General features: G+C 44.5%; 1 protein-coding gene across 1 annotated transcript; it reads left to right on the top strand.

The window, feature by feature from the left end:
• Window positions 1–242: 242 nt before the first annotated feature.
• Window positions 243–5066, top strand: mrpl54 (mitochondrial ribosomal protein L54). The gene is made up of 3 exons (XM_043721006.1): window positions 243–382; window positions 1514–1670; window positions 4502–5066. Exons 1-3 carry the CDS (start codon window positions 280–282, stop codon window positions 4632–4634), a joined length of 393 nt encoding a protein of 130 aa, XP_043576941.1. The 5' UTR covers window positions 243–279; the 3' UTR covers window positions 4635–5066.
• Window positions 5067–11291: the final 6225 nt, after the last annotated feature.

Below are 11291 nucleotides of genomic sequence, written 5' to 3'. Positions count from 1 at the left end.
TCGTCATTAGTGGAGATGAAGAGTTCCAGGAAGGAGAGGGAGGTGTCAGAGATGTTCCAAGTGAATTTAAGGTCAGGGTGGAATGTGTTGGTGAAGTTTAAGTGAGTGATGGGAACTGGGTGGGGGCAGTGAGTGATTGACGGAGAGGGGGCGGGACGGTGAGTGATTGACGGGGAGGGGGCGGGGTAGGAGCGATTGACGGGGAAGGGGTGGGGCAGTGAGTGATTGACGGAGAGGGGGCGGGACGGTGAGTGATTGACGGGGAGGTGGTGGAGAGTAATGGCCACCTGTGCTGGGTTAGGGCGGTGTTGCTCGGTGAGGCTCGCGTTGCAGTCGGTCCGAGCGTGTCCGGTCGTGGCTCGTGGATATGCCAAGAAGGCGGGTGAGTAGAGGAGGCGCAGTCCTCTGTTGAAGCTGTGGTAAGGCTGTAGATCCCGGCTGTGAGCCTGCAGGGCCTGAATATCGGCCTGTCCTGAGGCGAGGCTGCAGGTTACCGACCCCGGACCGGGCAATGTAAGCGGGCCCCGGACCCCCCCCGCCCGCCAGCAGTCAGCCGGGGTCAGCTAACACTCCATAGCGTCTAGAGCAGGCCTCAGACAGCGTGAATGCTCCTGCAACCCCCCCCCGGGTGGTCGGTGCCGGGTTCTCTCTCAGTCCCATAGGGCTGGGCAGTGTTGCTGTTATCCATCTTCACGCCTTGCCCCAGGGTGCACAGTGTTGGAGCAAGCATCATACTTTCTGCAGACTGGGTATTATTTGGGTACAGAGTGCCCACCCCTTCCAGCACAATGGGCTACGTAGCCCACAGACCTTCCCCCACTCCCCCGCCACCCAGCCAACTAAAAACACATGGCAGGAGCACCTCATGAAGCCTCAAAGCCTAACTTCTCCATGTCCCCACATTCTGAGCAGTCCCAAGACTGCACAGAATCATTAGACACCCGACACCAAGCAGGCCCACCGATTTCTCTCTCTGCCTTTTTCCCGTCTGGGTCATTCATGTATTGGTGAAAGCAATCCCCATCCAACTTGAATGCACAACTTTCATAATAAATTTAAATTTAAAAATCACACAACACCAGGTTATAGTCCAACAGGTTTATTTGGAAGCACTAGCTTTTGGAGCGCTGCTCCTTCATCACGTTGCTGTGGAGCAGGATCATAAGACACAGTTTATAGCAAAAAAATTAGTGTCATGCAACTGAAACGATATATTGAACAAATCTAGATTGCTGTTAAGTCTTTCATCTTTTAGAATGGGTTGCAAGTTTTGGTTCATTTAATATGTAAATCCCAGAACTACTATTAAGTCACATGCTTGAGATAACTTAAGGGTTTATAAGCTAAAGTGATAGCTCAGACAGTGGTGGGTTGTGTCCCCACGTGTAATGATGTTATCCATGTCTCCCCACTTCATAACAAATGACTAGCTTAGTGCATTAACTTCATTCATACTTCAGAAGGTCCTGAAGATGCTAAGTCCTGTCTTGATATTTCCTTTGTATCATTGCAGCTGTCAAGGGGAAAGGAAAGATGGGAGTTAAAGAAGTTCTGCAAGGTCCAGAGGTTTGTAAGGATCCTGAAATTTTGACCACGCATGCTGTGGGAGTCAATATTTATAAACAAGGCAAAGATCCAGAACTGCGGCCAGACGCAGAATACCCTGAGTGGTGAGTTTTGTCACTTACCTGGATACTTGTTGTGCTTCCTTTACTTCCTTTTGCCCTTGATCGAGTGGACGTATGGGTACCTAACTGTAGTAATAGCCCATAGTCATGGTTTTGGGGTTATTGTCCTCTTGTCCAATAATTGTCTGTAGGGGATATTCATTGTTATTAGTCATGATAACTTCATTTTGTTAATCCAGTCCCTGTTCTTTCTCCATATGTATACTTGAATATGTTCAACAAAGTGAGAAATACAACATATTGGTTATCTTAGGGACTCATCACCCTGAGGTCTGAACTAACAATCCAAAGACACGAGTTGAAATCCTCTTTTGTAGCAGTCATGCAATTTAAGTTCAGTTAAAATGCTCGCATCAGTAGCTGTGACGATCGAATTGTAGTAAAACGTTTTTGGCTCACTAATGTCCTCTTGGGAAGGAAATCTGCAATCCTCGTCCAATCCTGCTTTTGTGGTTCCACATTGGATGGTCTTAAATCTTAAATAGTCTGAAATGGTCCCGGGAGTTATTCACTTCCATGAAAGAAGCAGCTCTGCAGCACCTTTTCGAAGTTTAGGGTTTTATGATGCAGTGATAGTATCTCTGTCTCTGAGTTGGAAGGTTTGGGTTAAAGTCCATATTTTTAAAATTAATTTATGGGATATGGATGTGGCCAGCACTTATATAAGATGTTGATGAGGCCACTGGTGTGATGTGTACAGTTATGGAAGAATATATTTGAGAGTTCTTCTAATGGAAACGTAATATCTCAGAGGATTGACAGGGTCAGTACTAAGAAAATGTTTCCCCAATTAGGGATTCATAAGGCCATTATCTCCAGAGTAGAACTGAAATGAGACATCAGTAAATGATTTGTGACCCTTTGGAATTCTCATTTCCAGAAATACTCAATTTTTGAGTAGATTCAAGACAGAGGCTGATGGGTTTTTAGATACTAAGGACAATAATGGGGACAGTGTGGCAGGCAGAATTGAGGTAGAAGGTTAGCCATTATTGTGTTGAATGTCAGAGCGGACTGAAAATACCAACTGACCAGTTCCTGCTCGTGCTTCTTTTGTTATTGTTTGTGTATCTTTCGTCTTTAAGCTCTTCAGTTAAATGGCTGATTTAATGCAGTGATTTCCAGACTCTATTAACCCTTTATGTGGAAAAGTTTTTCCCAATTTTTAATTGGCCTAATTCAGATTCTGCCCCCCTGGAATCATCAAGATCTATACAGCAGACGAAGGCCTTCTGGCCCATCGAGTCTGTTCTGCTGAAAACCAACCATCTAATTATTCTAATCCTGTTTTCCAGCGCTTGGCCCATAGCTTTGTGCACTTTGCAATCGCAAGTGCACATCCAAATACTTATTAAATGTTAAGAGGGTCTCTGCCTCTAAAATACTTATACCCAGAGAATTTCAGATTCCTACCACCCTCTAAGTGAAAACTATTTTCCTCACGTCCCCTCTCACAGATAATTATGGACTGTGATGTTGAACTGTTAACAGGGCTTCTTTGTTTTTCTCTCTTTTGGTTAGAAGAGTTAGAATGTTTATCTTTTTAACCTTTGTTTTCTTTATTTTTCTGTTTTGTACCTTAGATTCTGTAGCTAGGTACCTTTGTACCTAAGATGGTGCCATTAAGTTATCATACTCCTGTGAGTACGATAAAATGAATTCGAAACATCCTGCCCCTTCCCTTACTTTTGTGTCCCCCTCCACCAAGGGGAAATGTTTCTTCCTGTCTACCCCAATCTATGCCTTATTTAATTTTAAATATCAAAACCAGGTTTCCCCTCAGTCTCCTCTACTCCAAAGCAAATAACCCCAGTCTAATCCACCTCTCTTCATAACTAAAAATTCTTGTAGGTGCCTTTATAATATATCAAGTTGACCCTGATTAGTTTGTCAGTTTCTGTCAGTGTTAAATATCCCTCACAGTGCCAAGAAACATGAATGTGAATATAATTTGTAAGAATGTGATATTGATATTTTCTGTAATATCTATTGATATTTGTGTTTCAACAGATATGGTAGCTTAGTGATTATGTTATTTGAAGAGTAACCTGGCTTTTGTGGGCTCCAGTTCACTAGGGGAACTGCATGGGGACAGACAAAATAATGGCATTAAACCCACACTTAGATCAGTCATCAAATGCCATGTAATGGACTGAATAGCATACTTCTATTTATGATCTTACACAATTAATTTGAATTTTACAGGAGGTTGGTGAGAGAACTGCTAGGGTATTGCATTTACCATCTCTGAAAGGTTGATTAAAAATACACTTCTGGAGCAGATGGGACTTGAATCTGGGTCCTGAATTCAGTCAATCAAGTTAATCTTAAAACCTGCTAATTATCAAGGGAACGAAAAAGATTCAATGGATTGACTGATGTCATTCACTCAAAGAAATGTGGTCCCTTACACAACCCCTACCTTCTTTGGTTGCCTCTCGAGTCCTGTGTAGGGATCCACAATGTCACTCAGTTTGCTTACATCTTGGGATTGGCAACAGTTATGGAATTTCCAGCACCCTGAGAACATTCAGGGAACCTTTGCCAGATTATAGGGACCATGACCCTGATCAGGGGCAGATAAACAATCTAGATTTTTGAAAAAATATCTTCTCTCCGCTGAGAAGTTGTTTTTTCTGACATCATCTAATTCAGTGTGTATTTAATTTTAGTCTTGCTGACTTCTTCAGCTCCTTGCTGCAATGAATCTCCTCTTTACCCCATCAGGGGGAGCCCCTGAGCTGGCATTGGTTTATTGTGATTGCCTTGCACAGACAATAAATGGATTTATTTAATAAATGAATGTTTTGTAGGTTGTTTAGGTTGCACCTTGGTCCACCAAAGAGTTTGGATGAACTAGACCCGGAATCTTGGGAATACTGGAAACTGATTAGAAAACAGCACATGTGGCAACACAACAAAGTTCACAAAGGAAAGGCATTCTAGAAAAATCTTAAGGATATTGGACTCGGAGATCCATTTCTCGACAATGAGGATTGCAGTCTGAAGGAGAGAATTCAAATCACGGACATCCTGTGCTACTTACACTGAAGAAAGTGAGCACTGCAGATGCTGGGGATCAGAGCTTAAAAATGTGTTGCTGGACGGACTTATGCCCGAAACATCGATTCTCCTGTTCCTTTGATGCTGCCTGACCTGCGCTTTTCCAGCAACACATTTTTAAGCTACTTGCACTGAAACCAACAATCAAACACACAGGAGTGTATTGTGAAGGAATTGTCTGTGTTCCAAAGGAATTGTGTCTGTGTTCCTTGAACATGGGTGATGTGATTCAGACAGTGACACTTGGGAAAAATGTGCTTCACATTTTCCATTTACTGATAAATGATGCAGAATAAAAATAGCAATTTACAAAAATATTTTTTCTCTTATTTTCTTATTTCCAATCCCAATAGCCCTGACTCTCATAGGGCATGAACCCTTGTGCTGACAGGTTCTGATGATCTGAGGTACAGTTTCTTTTGGCCTTGACCCTCAAAAGGGTACAAACTCTGGATTTTAACCCTGAGAAGAGTGCAGGGTCTTTGGGCATTGACCCTCAGAGAGGTTAGCTTTATTTTAGATATTTTCTAATCACCCTGTTCAGGGATGTCATTTCAGACCTCTGTAGCAGGTGGGACTTGACCTGGCCCCTGGCTTAGACATATAGATACTACAACTACCACAAGAATCTGACTTAGTCTTTTCTTGTTCATGGAATGAGGGCTTGGCTGGCTGAGTCAGATTTCATTGGCCATTCCTAATTGCTGCTTGAACTGACTCGTTCAGACTGCATTAAGAGTCAACTGCATTGCTGGGGGCTTGGAGTCACATTTAGACCAGACCAGGTCAGGGTGGCATTTTTGAAGCCCACCATGGCAAATAAATTCAACAATATATGTGGAATTGAAAACAGTTAAGAATCTAATCATTGTTGACTGTTGGGAAATAACTTGCTCAACAATGTCCAGTTTGGGTTATCATAGAATCCCTACAGTATTGAAACAGGCCATTTGGTCCAACAAGTCGACACAAACCTTCCGAAGAGTATCCCACCCAGACCCATTCCCCTACCACTACAAATTTCAGAGAGCATCTCTGGGACGCACACCAAAGAACCCTATCACCCTGTGGCTGAACACTTCAACTCCCCCTCCCACTTCAAGGACACGCAAGTCCTGGGTCGCCTCCACTGCCAAATTCTAGCCACCCGATGCCTGAAGGAAGAACACCTCACCTTCCACTTTGAGACCCAACAACCACACGAGATCAATGTCCATTTTACCAGTTTCCTTATCTCCCTTCCCCGCACCTTATCCCAGATCCAACCCTACAACTTGGCACTGCATTTTTTTATTGAAAAAATATTTTGGGTTTTTTACTAATCCAATACAAAATAGTATGACAACTTTATAATAATAGGAAACAAACTATTACTCCAGACTACAGAAACACAAAAAACCCTATAAAAACTAAAAGTTCAATAAATAACCAAGGAGAAAGAACAAAAAACACACAGATGAAATAAAATTAAACCAAGTTATAACAAGGTAACTTAAATGATATTCAATTAAATTACTGCACTCAGCGCAATCTCATTACAGGTGCCCACCACTGGGTGCAATAGCAAGTAGACCTGTATTTGTTAGGGATCCTTCCTGGGGCACCCAATCTGACAGACACAGTCCTCACGGCTAAACAAAGGCTTTGGATAATATAGCCAATATATCTACATCAATATAATTCAAAAAGGGCCGCCATGGTTTGTAAAACAATTTTGTTTTCTTGGGCACCGTATTCGTAAGGAAGTCCAGGGGGATGTGTTCCATGACTATCCTACGCCAACTCGAGGGTCCTGGGGGATTCTCTGACACCCATCTCATTAGAATGTTGTTCTTCCATGCGCAGAAAGAATGAATATTAAACAATTTCTTCCCATGTACATCCAGGGAGGGGAGATTTAGTAGACCCAAAAGGAGGGATATCGGATCCAAGTGAACGTCAGTTCCCAAAACCTTTACCAAATGCACTCGCTATGTCATCCCAATACCTATGGATCTTGTGGCATGAACACGAGCAGTGAGTATGAGTACCAGCCTCCATTTTGCACTTGGGGCACATTGGGGACACTCCTGTCTTGAATTTCGCAAGCTGTTCTGGTGCCAGGTGAGCCCGATGGAGTACCTTGAGTTGAACAGCCTGGGTCCTATTACAAATCGAGATCTTCCTAACATTTTTCCAGATATCCTTCCACATATCAGAGGAGATTTCCACCTTCAGTTCAAGTCTAGGTTTTATATAACTGTTCAATGTCCTTCGCAACATTGCTACCTAACAATTGATAGAGTGTGCTAATCGAGAGGGCACCCATAGACTGGAGCACTGTCCTCTCCATGTCCAATTTGTAGGGATTAACCATCAATGTAGTGTTTTTTTGTATGAAGTGTCTAACCTGGAAATAACAAAAGAGATCCTTCCTACGAAGCTCGAACTTCTGACTCAGCTGTTCAAGGACATCATGATCTCTTCTTCAAATAGATCTCCCAAACAGGAGATTCCTCTGGACTCACAGAGCTTAAAGCCAGAGTCCATCGAACCCGGTGGGAATCCAGACATTCCTGCTTTGGGAGTGAAAGGGGAAGTTTTTTGTAAATTGCTCTGCTGCATCATTCTCCATGCTTTAACTGTGTTTAGGACAATTGGTTTTTACCAGTGATCCATAACAGTTCTCATCTTGTCCATAAACAACAAATTAATGAGGGGGCATTTTGTCTGGGAGGCCTCAATGTTGAGCCAAATTGATTGTGGATCGTGACAGGCCCATTCAGTCACATAGGATAACAAGGAACTCAATTGGTACTTCCTAAAATCCAAAAAATCTAGACCCTCCCTCTCCTGCGGAAGCTGCAATTTATCCAGCTTAATAAGAGACCATCTATGATGCCAAATAAAAGATTCAAGCCCTGGGCCTGGCCAAACTGGCCATAAACAGGTCCAGGCAGTGGGCTGTGGAGGGGGTCATTATGGCCAACTGCCTGCCCCTCTTCCATGGTTATGTCAGAGCCCAGGTGACCCTGGAGAAGGAGCACGTGGGGTCCGCTAACACCTTTGAGATTTTCAGGGAAAGGTGGGCACCGCAGTTGGTGGAGTGTATTATTTCCCCCTCCAACTCTATTGTGATTTAATCCCTGCCTTCCCCTTCACTGTTTGATCACGCAGCAATGCCCTCTGAGAAGGGCACTGCTTGTGACTGGCCACCCTGGTGTTTCCTTTCTTCCTAGTGGTAGAAATTTGAATAAAGATTTGTACACCTGTTATCTTTCACTGTGTCTCACACCTGCACGCACGCAACATGAGTGAAAAAAAAATTTTAAAAAATAAAAGATCCAAAACAGCTGTAAAGCCTTCTAGGTGAAAGTGAGGACTGCAGATGCTGGAGATCAGAGCTGAAAATGTGTTGCTGGAAAAGCGCAGCAGGTCAGGCAGCATCCAAGGAGCAGGAGAATCGACGTTTCGGGCATGAAGAAGGGCTCATGCCCGAAACGTTGATTCTCCTGCTTCTTGGATGCTGCCTGACCTGCTGCGCTTTTCCAACAACACATTTTCAGCTGTAAAACCTGCACAGTATTTGCTTTGGCAGCAACAAAGGGAGCATTCTCATGGGATATAACAAGCAAGGAAGAACATTTATCTTAACCAGAGCTATCCTGCCCAACCAAGATTTCGGAAGATCTTCCCAACGCCGAAGATCCTGCCTGATTTTCTCTAGTAGCTGATCGTAATTGGCTCTATATAATTGATCAAAAACCGGGGTAATAAAAATGACTAAATACAGAAAACCTCCCTGTGACCAGTGGAAGGGGAAACAGGTTGCATTCCCAAAGGTGGATATACTAGTAAGACCCCACACAGGCGTGGCCTCTGATTTCATGAAATTAATTTTATACCCTGAAAACAAACCAAATAGATTAATCAGTTGTATTAAGCAGGGCACGATGTCATTGAATCAGTTAAAAAGAGAAGGACATCATCTGCATAGAGGATAATTCTATTCCTGCCTGACCCTACCTCTGGGGCAGTTATATTGGGATCTTTCTGAATGGCTTCCACCTGTGGCTGGATCACCAATGTAAATAGTAGTGGCGAGAGAGGGCACCCTTGATGGCAGCACCTGCCAACACTAAAACTGGCACCGCCTTCTTGAACTGTCCTACCCGTCCATCTTCCTTCCCACCTATCTGCTCCAGCCTATCACCATCACCCCACAACGCTCATCTTACCTATCGCATTCCGAGCTATTCTCCCTCCCCCACCCCTCCAGGGATGGCCCAAGTCAGGAGTATGATCGAATACTCCCCACTTGTCTGGACGAATGCAGCTGCAACAACACTCAAGAAGCTTGAAACCATTCAGTTCTGCTTGATCGACTCTACATTCATAAGCATCCACACCTTCCACCGCCTATGTTGAGTAGCAGCAGTGTGTACTATCTAGAAGATACACTGTAGAAGTTCACCAAAGATCCTCACACAGAACCTTCCAAACCCATGGCATCTTCCATCTGGAAGGAAAAGGGCAGCAGATATGAGGGTACACCACCTGCAAGTTCCCCTCCAAGGCACTCAGCATCCTTGACTTGAAAATATTTTGTAGTTCCTTGACTGTTACTGGGTGAAAATCCTGGAGTTCCCTCCCTTAATGGCATTGTGGGTCAGTCCACAGAAGGTTCAAGACTACAGTGTTTCAAGAAGGCAGCTCAAGGGCAATTAGGCAGGGGTCAGTAAATGCTGGTCAGCCAGCTACACACATGTGCTATGAGTGAAGTACAAAAAAAAATTAAGTCAGCAATCGCCTGAATCTTTGGGCTTCTGTGACGCAGTTGTGGGGTCCCTACCTCTGAGCCACGACATCTCAGATCAAGTTCCACCTGCACCTGGGTTGTGTTTTAACATGCCAGCGCAGGTTGATTAGAATCATTGCACTGTTGTGGCGCAGTGATAGAGTTCTTACCTCTGAATCTGGCTTCAAGTCCAACCTGTCCCAGCCATAGCTGGAAATGTGTTGCTGGAAAAGCGCAGCAGGTCAGGCAGCTTCCAGGGAACAGGAGAATCGACGTTTCGGGCACAAGCCCTTCTTCAGGAATGAGCTCATTCCTGAAGAAGGGCTTGTGCCCGAAACGTCGATTCTCCTGTTCCCTGGATGCTGCCTGACCTGCTGCGCTTTTCCAGCAACACATTTCCAGCTCTGATCTCCAGCATCTGCAGACCTCACTTTCTCCTGTCCCAGCCATATGTCATTAGCATCTCCATTAGGTTGATTTTTTAAAAATCGGAGGGTGGGGGGTAGGTGAGTAATGTCTCTATCTCTGAGCCAGGAAATTTGAGTTCAAGTCACATTTATTCCAGAGGTGTGTAAATAACATCTCTGACCAAGATAATTCAGAAATATGTTATCGGAAAAGCAAGCAGGCAATTTCCACACTGCAAGTTCCCAAATACAGCAATATGCTGATAACCAGATCATCTATTTATTAAAAAAAAATTCCTCATAACAACAGCTAGAATCAATTATTAAGTCAACATTCACCTGACTCTGTGGCATCTTGTGATACAGTGGTAGTGTCCCTACCTCTGGACAAGGAGACCTGGGTTCAAGTCCCACTTGCTCCAAAAGTGTGTAATAGCATCTCTGAATGATTTTATTAGAAAGTATCTGGCTTGACTCTGATCTGCCATAAAGGCCCACCATAGGTTAAAGTTAAGTTTTGTGATTAGTCAGACATTGAAGACTCTGCAGTATGAACCACCTGTAAATCTCCACTCAACATCAAGATCATTGGTGGGTGGCACAGTGGTTAGTACTGCTGCCTCAAAGTGCCAGGGTAAAAACAATGACTGCAGATGCTGGAAACCAGATTCTGGATCAGTGGTGCTGGAAGAGCACAGCAGTTCAGGCAGCATCCGAGGACAGGCAAAATCCGAGGACAGGCAAAATCGACGTTTCGGGCAAAAGCCCTTCATCAGGAATAAAGGCAGAGAGCCTGAAGCGTGGAGAGATAAGCTAGAGGAGGGTGGGGATGGGGAGGGAGTAGCATAGAGTACAATAGGTCAGTGGGGGAGGAGAGGGTGGAGTGGATAGGTGGAAAAGGAGCTAGGCAGATCGAACAAGTCCAGACAAGTCAAGGGGACAGTGTCTCAGCATGCTCCTGCCCCACTGAACTCATCTCTACCTACGTCGACACTGTCCTATCCCCTCTAGTCCAGGAACTCCCCACATACGTTCGAGACACCACCCACGCCCTCCACCTCCTCCAAGACTTCCGTTTCCCCGGCCCCCAACGCCTCATCTTCACCATGGATATCCAATCCCTCTATACCTCCATCCGCCATGACTAGGGCCTCCAAGCCCTCCATTTTTTCCTCTCCAGACGTTCCCAACAGTACCCTTCCACCGACACTCTCATTCGTTTGGCCGAACTGGTCCTCACCCTTAACAATTTCTCCTTTGAATCCTCCCACTTCCTCCAGACCAAAGGGGTAGCCATGGGCACACGTATGGGCCCCAGCAATGCCTGTCTCTTTGTTGGCTACGTAGAACAGTCCA

Source organism: Chiloscyllium plagiosum, chromosome 31 (genome assembly GCF_004010195.1).
Source record: "Chiloscyllium plagiosum isolate BGI_BamShark_2017 chromosome 31, ASM401019v2, whole genome shotgun sequence".
Classification (NCBI taxonomy): Eukaryota; Metazoa; Chordata; class Chondrichthyes; order Orectolobiformes; family Hemiscylliidae; genus Chiloscyllium; species Chiloscyllium plagiosum.
The sequence above is the reverse complement of the archived record's forward strand: the minus strand, read 5'-3'. Positions and strand labels throughout refer to the sequence as shown.